The sequence below is a fragment of the Gymnogyps californianus genome, chromosome 1 (genome assembly GCF_018139145.2).
Source record: "Gymnogyps californianus isolate 813 chromosome 1, ASM1813914v2, whole genome shotgun sequence".
NCBI lineage: Eukaryota > Metazoa > Chordata > Aves > Accipitriformes > Cathartidae > Gymnogyps > Gymnogyps californianus.
Genome location: NC_059471.1, coordinates 18,100,469 through 18,122,610, shown reverse-complemented (window position 1 = coordinate 18,122,610; position 22,142 = coordinate 18,100,469). Strand labels below are relative to the sequence as shown.

General features: G+C 38.6%; 1 protein-coding gene across 1 annotated transcript in view; it reads right to left on the bottom strand.

Moving 5' to 3' along the window:
* DDX10 (DEAD-box helicase 10) overlaps positions 1-22,142 on the bottom strand; it is a 206,914-nt gene that overhangs the window by 66,025 nt on the left and 118,747 nt on the right. Inside the window, exons 14-15 of the mRNA XM_050913612.1 lie at positions 14,663-14,776; positions 12,298-12,459 (exon numbers count right to left, since the gene is read on the bottom strand). Of these exons, the coding sequence (XP_050769569.1) occupies positions 12,298-12,459; positions 14,663-14,776 (276 nt within the window). The remainder of the gene's footprint in view (positions 1-12,297; positions 12,460-14,662; positions 14,777-22,142) is intronic.

Below are 22,142 nucleotides of genomic sequence, written 5' to 3'. Positions count from 1 at the left end.
CTTTGTTTCATATAGTAATTTTTCTTTCAGTTTTTTAATTTGTAAACAATTTGTACAATAAAAGTCTCCTTTCTTTCTCTTAAAGAATTTTTACACAGTTCATAACTGCTCAGGCTTACATTAAATAAATTCCTTTAGTTGGTGATATACTGCAGTTTTACCAGCCTAAAATTTCACTGACCTCTTCTATTTGCTTACCTAAAGGCAAGAAATAGTTTCACTCAATATAAGTAAAGCAAACCTATTTCCTGTAAAAATTTCATGTTCATCTGAGTCATCTGAAGTCTTTTTATTTAAATGCTCAAGAACTCCCACAGGCTTTGATCAAAGATTTTAACACCGTGTTTTCAATAATTGATCCTTTACATTCTGATGCCATAATTTGGAGCTACCAACCTACTCTATTTAACAGCTGAGATAATGGTCTACCACACAACAGATCTTAGAGGTGGCTAAGGTTTGGAACAAATCACTCTGTTGCCTGGAAAATTCTTGCTGTCATTTGCAAATACATCTTAGTTGATACCAGTACCTGATATCCTTTCTTGGTACTTTACTATCTCTTGTTATTTTAGTGGGACATAGTTAAGGACAGTCAGCTACGCTGCAGAAAATACACAAACAGCTGTTCAAAAGTTCATAGCATCTCTCATATACTGGCATCATCATATTCAAGAGCTGTCTTCCACCCAAATTTTAAAGCACAAATGTGCTCTGAAAAGTGACTTAAATGGCACTGTGGTATCCCACATTTGTCTTCTCTCAGATTGCACACCAAATTTGTGCTGCTTACATGCAAAATACGTTTTTATTATTTTTAACTCCTCAGCTAGCAAGCAACTTGGTATCTGAAAATCCAGCTCTAATAAATACGGAATCAGCCCATAAAGCAAGATTACTAACTTCTAGCTACACAATCAGCGCACACATGAGCCAACACAGAATCAAACTGTGCCCTCTTCCATGGTGCTTTTGCTCTGCACAGGTGGATACTTAAAAATAAACAGAATGGGGGAGGACTGAATACACATTGAGTAAGACAATTTTGTTTCAGCAGTTGCTTTTTGGCCATTGCTGCATTTTATATTGCTATGTAGTTTAATATTTGTCTTGTTATAGAGATTAGCAAATCATCTACATGCAAGCAATGCTCCAACCACCAAAACAAACCAACATTCCCAACTGAAAGATAAAATTGAATCAACTTATTAGTATTTCTTTGAATATTATTTTAAAAAAAAAATCTGGAAATTAAGTACAAAATTGGTTACTATTAAACAAACAAATCTTAATATCTTCAGGGAAAAAAGCAAAAGCTTTTTGATTATTTTGTGTTTGTTTTGTTTTCATCTCTTAACATTTGATTTTAGAAATCTATTAAATAATCTCTTCAAGCAACAAACTATATAAACATAACGATGGAAACCTCATCTGTAGAGCTGATGTTAGAGCTGATGTTTACTTTATAGGTAGGGAAACTGAAACACATAGGTCTAGTATGACCCATTTAAGACAACATAGGAAAAGTGTGGCATCAAAGGCATGTGAAAGACAGCACAGTGACAATCTTAAACATTAAACAAGCACTGGAAAAAGTCTTAGAGGCAGTTGGAAAAAAGGCCTTCTCACTTAAAAGAAGAAAACACAAACTAGCAGAAACTGACCCTTAAAAGGACATTGTTAGAACAAAACCAACACAGGAAACCAGTGGACAAAACTGAAAATTATTCCTTTCTCATTTAACATCTGAACACACTGAACATGTTTTAAGGACAGGAAATTTTTTAAGAAGTTGGTAAACAGGCCATCTGGTTTAAACATATGTATGTTTAACATATATATACTGTCACAAAAGTGATTTGGGATGTTCATCGACTGAAGAGGAAAGGGACACAAGGTAGGACACATGTATACATACAGTTTGTTTCTGACAAACAGCCTTCCAATAAGAGAGAGATATTAAATCATATTAATTAAAATACAGAGGCAGTCTAGTAACCATTTTTTTTGCGTGCAAATGGCATCTGAGCCAGAGTCTGAACCTACAGAAATCAAAGGGATTCTTTCAAATGAATTCACAGACTCTTCCATTCCACCTTGTATACACAAACACAGAGAGAGAGAGAGAGAGAGGTAAAGGTAACCCTAATTCAACTCAAAATACAGTTTCAACAGAATTACATCAGGAAATAAGTTAGTCAACAGTGTTTAAAAGTAACATTTAAAGCTGTGAACTAAAATCTTAATGACAAAGTCAATGGGAGTTGCACTGCAAAACATGCTAGTATTTTCTAGAGAAAAGTAGAGGAAAAAGGCCAATGAAGATACACTTCTGATTCTGTGGCTGGTTTTGGTTTTGAAGGGATGATACCATTTAAGAGCGGGAATTCATAATCTAGACAGGTCACAGACTCTTGAGCTGTCTTAATGCAGCCGCTCCTAATGAAACACCCAGCTCTCATACACCAAATCTGACAGAAGGCAGAAAAACCCCGCAGCTATCTGCACCTGCTCATGCAGATACAGGTACCCAGCAGTACCTGAGTCCTCAGCAAGCAAAGGGTGCAGCTCCCATCAGAAGCTCCTAGGTTGCCTCAAAGAGCCATGACAGGTAGAGGTCAGCATTTTGGGCAGTTCTGCCATTACATCCTCCTGCAGGACAAGCAGCCTGGCATGGAAGCTCCCTTACAGCACTAAGGCTGCAACTCCACCTTAGCTGAAGTTAAGTTAAGCCTGCACTACTTCAGCCTCCATCCACAGCTGCATTTTCCTGGCACTCGTCTGATTAGGGTGTACACAAACAACCTATTTGCAGTTATTTCATTTTATTTTTCACATCAACAAGATAAGGCCAAGAACTCTGATTTTGCTGGAAAACTCTTAGAAAATATTCAAGGGCACTTCAAGTTTTAAGTGTAGCCCACCCAGCTGTTGAAGTGAAAGAAAGGCAAACAATGAGCAAACCCTTGCCTCCACCAGCAGCGCAGTGAGGCTAGATGGATGATGCTGCTAAGACTGAAAAGGGATGCCTGTCAACCCACTTGTCAGTGTCCATTCTCCTTATATTAACAGCTCTGCACTTGGAACATAACAGCGGCATTGCCTGCACACAATAGCTATGAAAGGGCTCAGACAGGCTTTCTAACAAAGTAATACTCTCTTGATTTATTTTACACATCTCTCCATCTCTAATACTTTTCTTCTTTGCTGTTCAGCTAAACGCTCCTCTCAGCAGCAACCTTCTTTCCTTTATATTTTGCTCCTTCACTGGCACACTCTTTACGTGAGAGAATTTTATCGTCCTCACCCAGCACCACATTAAACCAACTGTACAATTACACTGAAATCTGACAAATTTCACCTCAAAGTGAAGGACTGTTCAAGTGCTTTACTTAATAAAGAGCACAATACTGCACTGAGATTTTTTTCCCCTTCAGATTATTTCCTTTGAAATATGATGCAATCTCTCTTCAGAATTAATGTATTGATTGATTTCAAACTACAAATACTATTTTTCATGGGTGCATTTATCTTCCAGCATACTGAACGGTTTGCGCTGTATCGCATCTATTTTTCTTTTTATTAATTGCATATAATTTTTTTTAATCATGAGTAAAAATTTGACAAAATAAAATCCCTAGGGGGTCTTTTCTGTTTCTTGAACTGTTATACACAGTATTCAATGATCAGTTACAATATGCTACAAGTACTTTTAGCGTTATTTTATAAAACTATAAACCAAACGTGTTTAAATCATAAGTACTCTGTCATCAAGAGAAATCATTTGCAAAAGCAGGACCGGGAGCGAGACAGAGCCTAGAGCTCCAGTTGCAGCAGGGCTGCCAAATGGCTGCCAAAGGAAGGGGTAAGGCACAGGGCGTTCTCCCCCGAGAGCTTTCCCATCTGGGCCATGGCTCAGCCAAGGCATGGGGTTGCTCAGCCAAGGCATGGGGTGAGGATTGTGGCAGAGGCCAGAGGTAGGAGAGAGACAAAAGCTACAGCATTACAGCAGGAAGTAATCCCCAAGGAATGCAGTGTGGCATGAGTTACACAAAGGAAAAATAATCCACCATAAATATCAACTTAAATCTTAACAGATTTGGTCACACCGTTCTTCTACTAGTTCAAATTACCAGCATTACTGTTTTTAAAAATAAACTTGCGGTTTGATCCTAACCTTTGGCCAACTGCAGGCTGTAAAGGAAATGAATTCTTCCTTCATAAGTGAACCTACATCTCTTTTTCAAGTTCCTACATTAGGTGCATCTTTCATTGGATCAATTCAATTCATATAGATCTTACGTCATCATGAGGTGCCCATAGTTCTCCAAGTACTCTCTCCAAGCATGCTAGATATCCTGTATAGCTGTATAGTACCTTTTCTTCCTCTAAATGCCCCCAGAAATCTTCATGCTTTTTAAGCATCAGCTCTAAATTCAGTATTGAGGCTGTTATATCATCCCTAGTATTATAACTCCATTTTTCTTCCTTAGAGGAAGCATCCTTTCCAGACTCTGAAGAACTGTATGTGAATTAATATAAAATTAATAAAGTTACAGTCTCTCTCCTACTCTCCCCCCTATATACTGATGCAAAAATTATTAGAAAATACTCCTTTTGAACTCCATGTTTAAGTCTACCTGGATGGTCTCTCTAGGGATACCTTGAATGTAATAATGTGATTTGTAAGGATATCCTGTTAACAGTGAGACAAAGACAAGAAGGAGAAAAAGTAATGTATTGGGTTTGCATGGCAAGGTTTTGGTAGCGGGGGGGGGTACAGGGGTGGCTTCTGTGAGAAGCTGCTAGAAGCTTCCCCTATGTACGACAGAGCCAATGCCAGCCGGCTCCAAGGCCGAGTCCCATCAGTGACGGTGGTAGCGCCTCCGGGATAACATATTTAAGAAGGGGGAAAAGTTACTGCACAGCAGCAATTGCAGCCGGAGAGAGGAGCGAGAAGATGTGAGAGAAACAATTCTGCAGACACCAAGGTCAGTGAAGAAGGAGGGGGAGGAGGTGCTCCAGGCGCCAGAGCAGAGATTCCCCTGCAGCCCCTGGTGAAGACCATGGTGAGGCAGGCTGTCCCCCTGCAGCCCATGGAGGTCCACGGTGGAGCAGATATCCACCTGCAGACCGTGGAGGACCCCACGCCGGAGCAGGTGGATGCCCAAAGGAGGCTGTGGCCCTGTGGGAGGCCCGCGCTGGAGCAGGCTCCTGGCAGGACCTGTGGACCTGTGGAGAAAGAGGAGCCCACGCTGGAGCAGGTTTGCTGGCAGGACTTGTGACCCCGCGGGGGACCCATGCTGGAGCAGTCTGTTCCTGAAGGACTGCACCCCATGGATGGGACCCACGCTGGAGCAGTTCGTGAAGGACTGTAGCCCGTGGGAAGGACTCATGTTGGAGAAGTTTGTGGAGGACTGTCTTCTGTGGGAAGGACCCCACTCTGGAGCAGGGGAAGAGTGTGAGGAGTCCTCCCCGTGAGGAGGAAGGAGCAGCAGAAACAACGTGTGATGAACTGACCGCAACCCCCATTCCCTGTCCCTCTGAGCCGCTCAGAGGGAGGAGGTAGAGAACTTGGGAGTAAAGTTAAGCCCGGGAAGAAGGGAGGGGTGGGGGGAAGGTGTTTTTAGGATTTGGTTTTACTTCTCATTATCCTATTCTGATTTGATTGGTCATAAATTAAATTAATTTTTTTTCCCCCAAGTCGAGTCTGTTTTGCCTGTGATGGTAATTGCTGAGTGATCTCCCTGTCCTTAACCCACGAGCCTTTTGTTATATTTCCTCTTCCCTGTCCAGCTGAGGAGGGGAGTGACAGAGCGGCTTTGGTGGGCACCTGACATCCAGCCAGGGTCAAGCCACCACAAGTAATAAACTGAACACCAAATACACTAACCTTAACGAGCAGTAAGGCAGACAGTAACAGGAGAACTGAACTCCTAAGTCACTGATAGATGAACACTAAAGGAATCACACAAGCACAACCCTGAGAAAGTTCACAGAACTTCATAACTGGTAAGAACAAGAGAAACAAGGTTATCTATGTTTATCAGTCTCATGGGAAAGAGCAAACTTATTACGGAATATTTGAAAGGCACTGTGAGACTACGTGGAAAGACCAGCATCTGGAAAAACCCAAGGTCAAGACCAATGACTGGGTAAGGGCCCTATAGTGTGGGTATGGATATTGGACGTATTTAGGGCCCACGCTATTACTTAAGGGATCAGTGAATGTGAGTGTGCTTGTGAATCAAGGGAGTGAGGGTGTTCATAGTTCTGCTAGCAAACGTCAACCCTGATCAGCCAACAAGAAGGAATCAGTTTGTGCTGCCTGTGCTGTTCATGTTTATGTGAGTGCTGCCTGCATTTATCTTTTCTGCCTCTCTTGTCTCTGTGGCTACCCATGTGTGTAATGTGTGTGCGCATTTGTGTAATACATGCGCAGCCTTGCTAGGGCTGGGTCTGTAACCTGGAACAGCTGCAGCTTCCGTCTAACAGACCTGCAGAAGAAACCTCCTGAGTTGAAATCCAAGGGATTTGGCTTCCCTTACCTGTCTGCAATCTTCCATTTTCAAGAATGAATTTTAATGAGAAAGTTATTGAATAAATTCACTGGGGTAAGTATACTCTTCCTGAAACTGGAAGTCATTTATTTTACAAAGGTCTTTCCATAAAGTCTGGTATGAAGAATTTCCTCTTTTAGCCTTGGAAATAGTTAAGTAATAATATTTGGGAGAGCAAACATACAAAGGGTGAAATATCACAGTGTATCCTCCTCATTAAAACTATCCACTCTCCCATTAACAAATGCATTTAGGGAACAGGAGACAAGCCAAACAGAGGTACTCTGTTTCAATACAGTTTCTAAAACAGTCCTATATTTTCTACTGAATTAAGAACAGCATGAGCAAAACTAAGAACAGCATGAGCAAAACTAAGAGACCACGTAACTCCGAACTTCAGGTGGTACAAATCAGCACCATTTCAGTAGCACAAGGGCCACAAAGTATCTCCAGTTTCCTCCCAGCAACAGCAGTATCACCAGAAAATTCTGCAAGGAGTCTCAAAAATACAAAATATGTATTACATTTAAAATACAGACTTGTGGTACAATACTTACAGTGCAGCATCTTCTGAAAGATCCCCCCTGTGAACTGAAGTCTAACTGCTGTCATACCTATACAACCACAGCTGTTTAACATCTTCCAGGGAGATACGGAACTACTGCATCTTGCAGTATCAGGCCCCTGAAGACAGCCTCAGCTTGTTTGCTACTAATATCACCCAAATAACATAAAATAAAAATACTTCTAGGCCTCTTCTCACATTGATCATAGCATATCTTACTTGCTGGAAAGTGAGGTAAGAAATAAGGCTCCTATTCATTTTTCCTTCAGCACCAATAGGCATTTTTCTGAGCTTGGGTTAGTATACAGAGAGGTTATTAAGAAGCGAGATGAATCCCTCTCTGCCACTATTTTCCTCCTAACAACAGTGCATTTTCAGTCGAAAACTTGAAAAATGAAGTGCAAAACCATGTTCTGAATACTGTATTCACTTCTCCCTTTATTGTTGTTTATAACATTTTACACATTTCAAAAGAGCTCAAATCTATAGCTCTCACTGGGCTGTCATTAAATATCCATTAATGCAAAATTCTTTTCACATCATTGTGATCAGTGTTACTGCCCTTTCCCTTGTGCTCAACTGCTAAAATTTACTTTGCTTCCAAAACTTCAATAAGCATTAATTACATCACAATTATACCTCAGATTTTTATTTATTTTTATCCATCTGATTTTCAATTTTTCCCCATTTGCAGAGGAAGGAGAAGATAACAAAATGTGAGACTCATGAAGGAAACCTAATTATAGTGTAGATGCTTTGCAAGTTTCCACAAGCCTTAAGGCACTGCAACACACATCTCATCTAATCCAAGCATCTCATGAATGCACCAAAACATTTTTCTGATCATACTGAAAACTCTTCTCATTTAAATGACATTCACAAATGGATTTAAAAGCAATGGCCTGTGGATACTTTCTGAATAGTTTTGCTCTTCATCAGAAACGGTTTCGCAAGGAAAGTTCATATTAAGCTTACAAGCCGTATTCACCTAAAAAAAGCTATTTTGTGCAAGTTTTGATTTTAGGAAGTTCTTTTTTTTCCCAAAGATCTTTAATCTTCAAGATTACACTGAAGAAACCATGAGAGGGATTCTCAATGGAAGATAACCTATAACGTGACAAGCTTTATAAAAACACTTCTTTTTCTATATCCACTCACAATCTAAATCAAAATATGAACCCATGTGCAAGATATAAAAAACTGGATGAAACAACATCTGCTTTCATAGCCTTCCATAAATTATTTTGTTATTCTAAGTCACCATTTTAAAGCCACTGTAGAGACTTCAGGTATTAGCATACATTCAGCTTCAGAGGACTTTCTGATTACTGATGTACCTAACCATGTAGCAGACTGCTACATTTGGTTTATACAGAACGAAAACGCATTTGTCTCTAGTGGTCTTCTAATCTACCTATATAATAACTTTAATAGATTTAGCATGTTTAAAAAATTGATTTAAAGAAAAAAAAATTAAAACTGCCAAACATACAAACCAGGAAATTACACCAAGCATCAGCTGCAGTAGGAAGAAAAGAATTAAGAGGAGGAAATATGAATCAAGATACAGACATTTGAAACTTGCTGAAAGTGAAGGAACAGAAGAAAGTTAAATTGATGAAAGTTAAGCAAAGATCTTGAACAAATATGAAACAAAAGCAGAGAGGAAAAATTTAACCACGGCTTTTTCAAAAAGCTAGGAAGGAGAAAGTTGTAGGAGAATTCAGTAACCAAGGTGGAAAACCACAAAACAGAGAGTTGTCACATCTGCTGTTAGAAAAGATATCAAATGGAAAAAGACCTACAGAAGTCTGCTTGCAGGAAGGAAATTAATACAAAGATGGGAATGAAATAATTAGCGTTATTGCAGAAAGGAAAGGTCAGACGACAGAGTTCATGCTATGCCATGATGTATTTTGGCTGACAGCGAAACACGGAGGATTTTAAAAGAAGCAATGACAGTCACAAGCAATGGATTTAAGACTTGGTATAAAAGGGAGTGCTGAATGTCTGCGAGGGAATGTATAAGATGGGATGAAAATATGTGACTTTCAAAAGCTCCTCTTTCAATGATACAAGAAGGGGCACTAAGACATCCGTACTTACACAAAATCTGAAGTCATGAAAATAAGACAAAGTCTCCTAGTCTTTTTGTTGCTTTCATATCCTTTGTTCGTAACACACTTGAATCTCTTTTAGGTTTCATCCTCTCCCTTCAAATGAGGCTAAGAAATAATTGATACCACTAGCCCGTCAGGCTTACATGCACAACCAAACTTTTAAGAGCAAATTCAGACACGATCAGGCACCTGATCAGACTTCTGCAGTACAGTCATGATACATGGACTTGGTAGTTGTTCTTCCTTCACATCACCGAGATGCCAGCCAAAGATTCAAACTCAACTAAGTATCTGCTGCTGAGTGATTATGTTATCTTTTCAGAAGGGAAACCTTATGAGGTGGGAGAATTTTTAAATACCATTGGGAAGTCACTGTGAAAGTGGCCACATGATTCCTTTTTACTGTGAGGCAGTTCGAATTTTTCCCTAGCATTCTTTCGTTAATGAAGGATTGATGACTTGCCCCACTGACAATGCAATAAATTCCACAAAAATATTAGTGAGAAAACCAATGGCCGAAATGGCTAAAATAATGTTTATCTATGACACTTATCTATGATTTCTAAATTATGCCATAGAACTTCCCCCTGTAGTGTGAATTTAACTAATTACACACTTTCTGTTAAGAAAAAAATTGAATAGCATCTGGCCCGCATAGTAACAGTGTAGCTCCTTCACTGGGCACTGGAAGAGTGGATCTTCTGATCACTAGACCAGCTTAACACGACCCAAGAGAAAGGAGGTAGTGCTTGTCTCTGCTTGGATGAGACAAAAAAGCAGGACTTGACATATTTTCCCAACTATTACTATTACAGCTGTTTCTTAAGCAGCAACAGCTGACTGTCAAGAATCCCAGACATAAAGGATGACTTAGTAATAAGGTAGAGTAACAGAAATACATTCAATCTGTGTGGCAGCCTTACCTCATATAGCCTGTATTAATTAATACATAAAATGAATTGGTATCTCAAACTTGAATGCCTTCAAGGGTGTGAGGGTGGAGGATCATCTTTAACCACAAGGTTAGTGAGACAAGGGGGAGGCAAATGAGGTTCTACCGAAATAAATCCTGAACTCCCACCTATCGCCTTCCTGCCCCTTCTTTCCTTTTAAGTTTCATCTCCTTTAAATTTGGATATTAGGATACTAAACTGTTTGTAAGACCAAAATTAAATGACAATCAGGAAACTGAATACTTCAGAATACAGACTTTACCATATGAAGTTATTTTTCACCTCAAATGGTTAAGCCGCAAATAAAAAATCTGAACGTGCATGCAATGACTGAATGCAGTAAGGCAGCCCTAAAAACTAGACACACATTTCACTGTACCTCAATCAGAAGTCTTTTTTTTTTTAATATATTTCCTTCTTTTTGACATACTACCATTCATTTCTTTTATTTCATTTCATTTCACAAAGGATAATAATTGGGTGTAATGTGAAAAACACTCATGCAGTAAGGTAGGTTACAAGAAACTTGACACTCTCCATAATTACAAAAACCCCCCATGATACTGATGATGTGGCCAGTCCTGTTCATTTTGCCTGCTTCACTTTTGAAAAGAGGCATTCTCTTTTCACAGTATCTCCACAGTTGAAATATTTTTTTTAATGCAAGTAAATATCTGATCAATGTCATTTGTTCTCCTCGGCATTATAATGATGAAGTTGTGTTAACAGACCAACTAATGAAGTATTTAATCATTGAAGTCTGATGTCAAATATACAACAGCATCACTCAAAGTATATGAATTTGCTAGTGAAGAGCAGATTGATTGGAAAGTCATAAATCAGTCTCTCCTTCCTTGTTTATTAAGCTGTATCCTTGAAATCTGATAGCATTGCTTTCTGTAAAATTGACTATGATTTCACCTGTAGCACAGAAAACATTTTTCTTTGCAGCTACTTTCAAATGCAACTCTTCGCTAAAGAAGAGGTGAGATTTTTTGTAGATGTCAAATGACTATAACAGGACTATAGGAGTAGACTTTCAAATTAAATGTGTGAAGTATGCTTTGACTTTAGCTGGAATACTTCAGTGCCCAAACGTAACTTGAAGCTTTCACAAATCCTCTCCAAATTATTTTGTTTAAATACAAACCTTAGCAGACACTAGAACATCTAGCACTAATCACTGGCAATCAGCGGATAAAGTCAAACTCGATAAAGTCAGCATTTGCAGAGCAGGGCAATAAAATAACACTTTTTAATGCTTTGGAAATTAGAAGCTTTGAGTATAAAGCAGGCCTTTAATAACACATAGTCCTGGGATCTCACATTTATTTGTTATCTGGAGAAATCCAAACCCTTCACACAATGACCAACAGAACGATCCCTGAACTCAAAGACATCCAGCTGTGTTCCATGACTGGTATGTGACAAGGTCAGAAAACTCTGCTTTGGTCCATGACAAATAATACAGAAGCAGTTTGCAAACTTATGGTCTGCAATTTAAAGGTTTTTAAATGCCAGAGAGAAGCCAGACTGTAGATACTGAAGTTTTCAAATTACAGCCAAAATTATATGACACTATTTGAATAATTCATGAAATAAATTCTGACAGTCCTAATAACACCGATGCAAAAGGCTAGTACTTTTGCCTACCTGAAATGTAATACTGAATGTTGAGCAAGTGGTAGTCTGAAGACATTTCAGAGATATTCTTTCAGTTCCCCTTCCCCCTAAACATCTTCACCATTCGTTAGAGCACGTATGCCAAACAACACTTTCTTTTTGTGAAACAAATCCTTCCACTGAATGCTGCTTAAAAAAAAATAATGATGCTCCCATTAAACTCTTACCAGATTTTAAAGTTGTAAATAAAACTCCACCGTTACCCACAACTGGTATTGCATAAGGCTTTGTGTTATTCAGCTACTTACATCAGAACAGTCTTCCTGTGCGCAGTGCAGTCCTGAAAAATCCAATGCACTTAAATGACCTTGGACTACACTTATTTCACAACATATTTCAGCATTTTTCCTCACTGAGCATTCCATATCAGAGTATCTATTTCTGCACTTCAGTAATTGAGGTAGAAATCAACTTACCCTATGTTTTTCCTTTACTTTCTTCCTGTATTCTTCTTTGTCAAATTTGTCTTCTTCCCGCAGTATCTCTTTTGCTTTATCTAAGTTGATACCACTGGCATCATCTTCCTCATCTGCTTTCGCCAAACTGGATTTTTGCACAGGTGGCCACTGCTGCACTAACTGAATTATACATGTCAACAAGAAAAATAATGGTTAGAATCATTTTTCCCACATCAAAGTTTTGATGTCCTAAATACTCCAATACATTATTTTTCTAGACTAAATAAAAAGGCCATTTGCAAAGGAAACAAACAAAACTTTTGCACAATACAAACTCAGATACCTTATTTAACATCACATTCAGTCAACAATGAGTATTTGAAAATAATGTCTCCATTACACCATATTACTGTTTAACGGATTCACTTGAACTTCTTCCTCTGTTTTTCTCTCTTTGCCTAATGGAACAAATAACTTATAATCCTGCTAGTTATTTTGGGAGAAAAATGTTATTTGTTTTCAAGAAATGACTCTCCAAACAGAACAAAACACCAGTAAACCTAAACAGTATGTTTTCATGTAAACAATCAATATTCCAACATATTAACTGAGAGACAAATGAGATAAGCCTTCATCACACAGTCCATGAAAAACCATGACTGCAGGTTCATGTTTTGGGGGAAGGAAGGAGAACAGATGTGGAGGGTTTTATTGATTATTGTACGAAAACTGGATTGGAAACGTTTGATGATTCAAGTTTGACTTGTGGATGACATGCTGAACACATCCAGCTTCCCTTAAATACGGGAAACCCTAAAGCAAAGACAAAGACTACATATTCGCCAAACAATATCTCCATCTATCTTATGACCTAATAGCTTATACCTCAGGGTATGAGCAGACATCATCTGGGGGTAGTCTTTGCAAAATCATTCTTGCTTATGGATTGGTAGAGTAGTAATTCTTAAAAAGAAACTATATGGCAGAAAATATAGCACGTCTTTCAGATACAAATGCAAAACCAAACATGTTTAGGACTCCCTAATGCACACGGTGTTATTCACCTGGATACTGATAAACCCAACCTACTGTTTCCACTTCCTTTCGTAAAATGGAGTTTGTGTAGTTGTATTTTCTAGAAAGATACATTTCTTAAAGGAGTTTTACTTTATCAAAGAGAAGCATGTGAAGAAGAACAGTAAAACTTTAAAGCACAGTTTTACACAGCTCAGAAAAAAGCAGGAACAACATCCATAGATGCAAACTTTATGTTTCCTTAAATAAGTCACCCTTTCTCTATTGTGCTACTTTTCTAACTATAATCTTGGTGCTAATTTTTTTTCCTCCATCCTCACTCCTTTTTGCTTCATTGCATAGATACATAAAACATTTGCATACATATTTTAAGATGAGACAACAACTTTTGAATATCTAAAAATATCTGAAGATATAATTTCCAGTCAATGCGGCAACCTCTAGAACCTTTTAAATTTTGTCCAATGTCAGTAATTATATGGCTATACTCCCTTCACTTGCAATATAAAATGTTTTATTTTATTTGGTCACAAAAGCAAATTATATACTTGTAAAGGTGACCTCTCTTTCAGTTCATGCTTTACTGAAATTAATCTAGAGTAAAAAAAAAAAAGCTATTTTTCTTAATGCTGGAAATGGAAAAACAATGTACACAGCATCTGAAGCTGTGAAATCAAGTGTTAGAAAAGTTTATGGAGCGTGGAAACTTGCTAGTGAGGTTATCGCCACAATGAAACCCTAGAGTGACTAGCATCCACAATAGTTCGTTTCGGTATAAAATCAATACATTTTTCCAGGGGCTATTAAAAGATCCAATTAAATTACTGGTAAATTTCAATGCACTGTTACATCAGCACCAGTAGGCAAAAATTTGGTACTTCCTTAGCTTTCCTAACAAAACTTTTAATCTAGAAGTAGTGAATGCTGGAAAGAAAACCAGTGACTTCTTTTAATTTCAGTACATTAACTCAGGACTTGGGGGAGCTTTGGCAAATACCTACAGGAAAATTGTTTTACATTTCTGTAAGGAAAAATAGGCTCTTGATTCCACCGGAAATTAAAGATAATAGGCAGAAAAGAGGTATGGTTCTGTACATCCACTAACAACTCTCATACAAGCATCTTACATATCCAAAGGTGAAAAGAGGTCAGTACTCAGCATTCCTCTTTTTCCCAATGGAATTGAATTCTAAATTGAAGCTGAACAGTTTTGCAAAACTTAAACCAATTACAAACACCAGACGTTTTTTAAAAGTGTATCTTTTTATACAAAGTGTAAGTATTTTTGTCTTTATAGAAACTACAAACTCAGTTCCCACCAAAATACAGTTATTTTGATTGATATTACCTCTCCATCTTCAGTAAAGACTATTTTTGTGTTGACTTTAAATTTCTTCTTCAAGATTTTTTTGGCTTCTTGGGTTTTAGTTGTTTTTTTCTTCATCTTTGATTTTGATGCATTCTGTATAAAAGAAAATGAGATTTCTTATGGGTTTTTTCCTAGTAAGAGTATATGCATCAAACTTTCTTAAAAGCAATTAGATGTATTAAAATGTAATTCCTAAAACACATGAGTAAGAGTAATTTCCAGTAAAAATACTTTTCATAAAAGTGTCTTAAGCAGGCCGTATCATGAGGAACTCATTTACTCTGATAACAATTCAGCATAACTTAAATCCTGTCAGCAGCAGGACACTTGACTCATTCAAATCTCACTAACCTTTTTGGGACAAGGACAATAGATTCACCAGCTTACGCTGTTAGCAAGCCTCATCAGACAAGAAATCCAGTATAACCGACTGAAGCCATTAGCTACAACTGGTCAGATACCACTTTCATCTCACTTGTCATCACGTTGTCCCCAGGCACCACAGCACACCAGTTTGAGTTATTTCTCTGTCAATGAAGGGCACAAGTGGCCATGCAAGAACCTTCCTACTTCATAACTCTTGTCCCTTGTGGTCCCATCAGGGTGCAAAACATCAGTGCTAGATGTTTACCAAACTTAGCATTAAATAACATTTAGAATCACAAAAGTTATTAGCATCACAGGAAAAAAGTTGTAGTGAAACAAAGTGGTGAAGACACCAGGGAAACTAATACATGAGTCAGCAGAGATTGTGAAATCCAGACATTAACACTGTTTCCAACAGGTTAAGGTTGCTCTTTCCTGGCTACCACCGAGAAAGCAACACTGACCAGAAAAAGCAAATATTACCAGCAAAACAGTATCCCTGTATAAAACACACAGATACTGAAGTTATATTTATTTTTTGTGTGCACAATCTTGCTGTTAGAAAGAAGAGGTCACTTCTATTTTTGACAGAGATTGAGGATTTATCCAGAGTATTTTCGCATTTTGGAGGTAGTTTGCAACTCTGGGGGGACCATTTTAATTACTTCTGTAAAGTGCAGTGGAAAATAAATTGTCACATCCACAGATGGCCTGCAGAGGTTTCACAGAGCCACCCATCTGGTGGTAACATCACGGAACCAAAGAACATGGAGATTCCCAACCTTCAGCTCTTCTTCTGAGAGCTCTCCTTTCAAGAATGTCGTGGTTTGACCCTAGCCAGCAGCTAAGCACCACGCGGCCACTCGGAAAATTAACTCTATCCCAGCTGAAACCAGGACAATATGCTGCTGGCTGGGGTGAAACCACGACAAAGAACAAAGGCCGTATGTGTTCAGCCATCTAATGGGACACAATACACATAAAGGACATTTTAGGCAATAACTGCCATTGCAGAGAGTATTTTATAGCAAAAAATATTCCACAGGAATATGTGGAGACTCCATGGGAGAAGACCCACAACTCATTCATCATCCTGTAAAGACTGCAAAGCTCCACTACTCAGGAAAATGTGCCTGAAAAAGTCACTAAACTGTCTAAACTTCTGATAAATAATAGAAAGTGGTCAAAGCAACAAGAGAGAAAAAGGAAAACTGAACTTTTTTTTCCCTCACTTTTCTTTTTTATCTTGGTCATTTTAATCAGTTTCATGTTCTATACCAAATCCACTATAAAAGGAAGCAAAAAAAAATTAACTCAGAAAGTCACTGTCATTATGGTCAGCACACTAATGCACTGAAATATGAACTATAAAAGAGAAAAATTACAGTCTTCCTAACAGGAAAAATGGTTTGTGACAGCTACTGCGCTGTGTTATCAAGTAATGACCATATCTATTATAGAAAATAGTAACTGTAGCAGCACTTATGTCCTCAGTACTCTCATATGATTTTTGTTGCACTGTGCAGCTACTACTACTTAGGCACACCTTGAACAGCTCAGAAAGCTGCGCTATTCCCTCACGCCTGTTGCTTATCCTACAAACACAAATTGTTTGAGAGTCTGCATAAGCATAAAATCCTTACCTTGAAATACGGACTACTTAGTAGAACAACACGAATTGTCTAGAGGAAGAATTTAAAGAGAGATGTACTTCAAGGCAGTAGGATAATACTTCTCACTACCACCATTTTCTTTCACCACTTGCTTTTGGGGTTTTTTTTTTATATCATCTTTCATTTCTGCACTGCCACTATTATTGGTACCAGCATAATATGCTAATGTAAAAAACAAAGGTGACTGAAAGTTTCAAATTGGTACATCAATATTTTGTAAAATTATATTTAAATGTGAATCTCAGCTGTTTACATTTCTTGGTTTAAAAAAGATTTTCCCAGCTAAAGAGCACAACTATCCAATGGGCTGTCTTTGCATGCATACATAGGCAATATTTCCAGCTGTACTTTGCTCCCCCTCCCTCCTCTGTGTGACTTTGAGAAGTAAAAGTATTTTGATGCTGCAAAGTAGCATGGAAAAAAATGTGATAGGACAAAATTTCCAAACAAAGAGGTGGAACAAGAGGAGGAGGAAACAAATGGGAAGCTAAATTCCCTCACTATACACCTAAAAAGCATGGTATAAGATCAGTGTGTGAATTCGGCAGATTTACAATATGCAGCATTAAGGAAATGTAAGAGATCAGAATTTTAAAAAACATACAGGAAAGAGCATTAGTATAAAACCCTACACACCCCATAGATAATTAAAGTGTGGTTTTTATTAGAACGCTTTCATTGCTTTACTAAACTGAACACACTTCAAAGATGACGGTTATCAAGCCTCCCTCAGCTTCAGACACCGTCTCGTGACTGTCACAGTTTAAGACCAAATGGGCTCAGATACCAGAACATTTTCATCACTCATGTAGGCACAATTTTACAAACTACATGACTTCACTGTTCAGCAGAAGTGGTGCAGCCCAGGAGGGAAGTTGGGTGGGTTAGTGCAGTGGTTCCTGACATGGCCTCCCTGTCCCAAGTGGGAGGCTACATGGTCCAGGAGAAGAGTCAGGCAGGTCAGCCATGGGGTATATATAGTCCTGGGGCTACTGTGAAGTCCCATAAATGCTACTTTGGTCCTCTCCTGGGGACCTCTCTCACATTGTCCTGGAGTCCCTATATAGTCCTAAAGTCTCTCCCTCTATATGTCTCCAGTAGCGTCTTTCAGAGCATCTACTCCCCACATCTCAAGAGCCTCTCCCCCCAGTGACCGCCACTCTACCTTGAACATATCTGAGTCAGGAGTTCCTCCAACTGGGTGCAGTCTTGACGCAGGATGGGTTGTTTACATCCATCTCAGCTCGTGGCCTCCTCCCCCATCCACGCTACCCCTGTGACCCCCCTCACCAAAATACCTAATGCTCTCACCCAAATTTCTAATGCCATTGCCTGTCTTTGCTTTGACCCCACCTTTGAACAGCTACATCGAAACATCAGTTTCGCATGAAGCAGGAGTCTGATTCATCCACTGTAAGAAGCATGACACCAATGGATAGCAGACCTCAAGCCTTCCTAATCCTCAGTGCCAACCCCCGGTTCCCTGCGTTTTCAAGCCATTCTGCTTACTCATTTCCCATTTTCATCTTTTGTACTAGAAGATACCTGACAATTTACAAGCAGCAGGTTGGCATTTAATCCACATTCTCCATGGCTTCCTCTCTTTTCTTCACAAGGAGTTCACCACACCAGCAGACAACACCAGCTGCTGGAGGCTGCCAAAAGATCTCCTCCATCTGTTAACCTCAAGTGCTGCAAAGAATACAACTGTGGCAGGTAACTGCTCAGTAAACAGCCGAAATCTGGGGTCACAGGCTTTGCAGGCAGAAGCACTGTCACATCAGCAGACATGAGTGAATGGAGGATTTCTGCTGACAACCAGACCTTGCCCCTAATGCCATAGCAAGCCATGGGCCTGGGCATTTTAAAGTGAGCGGAGAAGGCGTAGCAGCTCCCCACACTGACTGGCTCACTCAGAAAACACTGTGTATCAAAACCTGCTGAATTAATATCTACCTCAGTAAATCCATTTCTAAAGCTGAATTATACCATCAAACAAGCCATTGATCCAAACAAAGTGGGCATGCGTGATCTTGGCACAGGTTTTCATGTTGCTGTTAGACATCAAAGGCATTCTGCAGTTGAACTCAAGTTGGTAACACAAGTTAAAGCACCAGCCGGTGCACACACACTTCCCTGTCAATGAGAAGAGGCTACCTGCTGCTCACCAGCGTGCACATTTTGTCCTATGCCCAATAAAAGAGGCCCTCAAGTCTCACCTTTTATTTTATGAAGATGTGGCAATAGTTAAACTGACCAAACAAGATCAGAGTGATAATCAGCCTCTTTAAAATGGTGTATAACAGTTAAGCATTAGAAGTTGAGAGTCACGCGAGTTCATAAAAATTTCATAAAATGTAGGCACAGCTGCAGGGTTGGGGGATTTTCTATTGTTACTAATCAAAAGCCTAAATTTATTCTTCCTTTTGCACATGCACATGCCAGATGGCTTGCCGGATTATTTAATGAGTTAGAATAAAAACTAGCTCTTAGAAGCACAGAACATTCAAATGTTTTGATATATAATCAGGAACAATACAGCTAATACACATGTTCTTTTTTATTTTTCTCACGAAGGAGCAGGCTTTTCTTTTCTGGCTTAAAAGATCTGATATTCTTAGCAGAATCTATGACAAAGGTTTTCTAAATGAAGATACTGACAAGTTTAAGACGTAAGATTTACTATTTTTCAATTATAATTTTTTTCTGAAAAGACAGGGCATCAGAAACACAAATGTCAGTAAATTTTGCTATTCTAATATGGAATAATTTTTCTTATTAATACAATTTTTAAAGTCAATAGTTTAGACTGAGTACGTAATCCTCAGTAACTCAGGATCAAAGCACTTACAGTCTCTTACTATAACCAATACACATTTGCTTTGACCTTTGGAGCATCAAATGTAAAGTTTCTTTTCTAACTATAATTTCCTTTTTAATTTAAACTCAACAAGCCTGTGAAAGCAAGCACAGTACATTCACTACAGAAGCTGTCTAAAGACAGGACTACATTATTGTGGCAGGGTAAAATATCAGTAGGAAAAAAAGTTATAATCAAATTTCCAGTCATGTTAGCTATAACAAGCATTACTGCTTTTCTAGGGTTTTGTGGGCTTTTTTCCCTCCCCTCTGCTTATACCTTACAATTCCTAGGAAGAATGGTGCTGTACCTGGAAATATTTTTCAGTCTCTCCCAACATTATTACATTACTTTACCCAGAATTCAACAGCAACCGCCTCTGAGAAACAAAAATCGATGTGGTACTCAATTTCACACGCTTGTTTTGTGTTTCTTCAAGAAACTGCCCACAATAGGAGCAAGTATTATCACATTTGTATTATCACCAAGCACGTCAATCCCCCTGTCAAGCTACTGAGTTCATAGTCAGAAGTCATTCCCCACAGAATAAGACACAGGCTTGCCAGATTGAAGCTACCAAACCTTAGACAAAGAGAAGGGCCGTCTTCCTTTTCATGCCGTGGAGAGCATACAGACATGGTTTTCATCTGGCAGGCACTACGAAACTTTCAGAAGATTGAGTATCCTCCAGCCACTAGTCTAAAGCAGCCTAACCATAAAGCATTACCTCTCAACCCCGAACTCAGACTACAAGGCTTTGATTACCTACAATGGAGATAAGGTTAGAGGAGAGAGAAATTTTCACTCCTCCTGACAAATATCTAACCATAGAAGCATTAGTGAGATGCAAACTTCACACCTTACACTTAATTATAAAACATAAGAAGGAAAACATGAAGAGAAGCACATTAACCAGACTTTGAAGTCCAGTCCGTATTACTTCAAGCACCTACAAAACTCTAAACACCAAAAAGCTTCCTCTCAGTAATACAATTTGACTCAACCAGCCATCTGTCTTCCCATTGAGTATAAACGACCAGAGCAGAAATCCTAGGATGCGGCATGACCACAAGGAGATGTATGGATGCTGCTTTCCTTCATGATCTGTGGTAGCTAGGTGATCTCTATTTTAATTTCCAGCCCACTTCTCTGCAATGACAGCTATTTCAGTCCTTCCTGATTTCTGCTGACTGCTCACGAGCCACAGGCCACTTTGCACTGTCGTGAACACCAGAACAAGCTGAAGCCACTGAGAAGCAGCAGTGCAAAGTTCTTCAAACCATCCCTTCACTTCCACAACACAACTCCCCCAACCTTTCCTAGGAAAACAAGCTTATTTTGTTAACATGTGTTGCGTTTTTTTAATGTAATACAAGTGAGGCTAATTTTGCTTTGGTGAAGTATTCCAAGCTTTTTCTTTTTTAATTAAATGTTAAAAATTAGGAAGCTTAAATTCACAGACACTATCCAACCACCTTGCATAGCATCTATATACATCACTGAGCACAGCTTTTAACATACCAGTTGTGAAGATATGGAAATAGGCAGGTTGGTACTCTAAAGACAAAACCAGCACTCCTTACATGTTGTTCTATTTGCTTCTCTATGAACTTTTAAAGCACATCAGTCAAGAATCAAGATCAACATGACCTTGAATTTTTCAAGTGATGGCTTAAATTAAAAGGGTGGATTGATGGGGTTCTTGTTGTTTTGGGGTGTTTTTTCTTCAGGGTGTGGGTGTTTGTGTTATTTTGAGTTTTTTAACTAGTATCATGCAAGATTTCAACCAAGATACTGAAAAAGCACAAAGTCGAAATTATTGGTTGGTAATTCCTTATGCAATATTATAGTTTGAACAGGGAGATTCTGGACAGCTAAATTACTTGCTACATCTATGCATTATTTGCTTTTTAAATCTATTAAAAGAATGTTGATTTTGAAAGAGACCATTTTCTAGGGTAGAACAACCTACATAGAGAACTGAACATGGCTTTTACAGTAACAGTTGTGAAGATAAGGATAAATCCAGGTTGGTAATTCAAAAGAAAAACAGCACTCAGCATACAGAATAGCATAGACAGGAATCCTTTCAAAATCACAGCAACAGGAGGGGGAAAAAAAAAAAAGGGAAATAAGAAAAGCTTCTAATAACCACTATTGAATATTGCTAACTACATTATGGACAAAGACCACAAGACCAGCAGTTCACCACACTATCATTCCCATTTAAATTGCCCTTCAGATCAAAGAAACAGCAACAGATACAAGAAACCACAGCAAAGACAGAACTGTACTATGGCAACCACACGCTTAGATGATGCTTACCTTTGTTTTTGATTACCGTTAGGACAGAAGATTACATCTGAATCTGAATTTCATTATAGTTTTGTGTTTGGGTGCAAGAGTTTGGTTAGAGAGGATGTCTTAGTAAACAACATACTATTATTTTCTATAAAACAAATCAAATTAAGCCATAAAAGTTAAAAAGAACTAAACTTAAGATTAAAATCTCAGTATTTAACACAAAATGCAAGAGTGAGGATTAAAAAACTTGCCAACT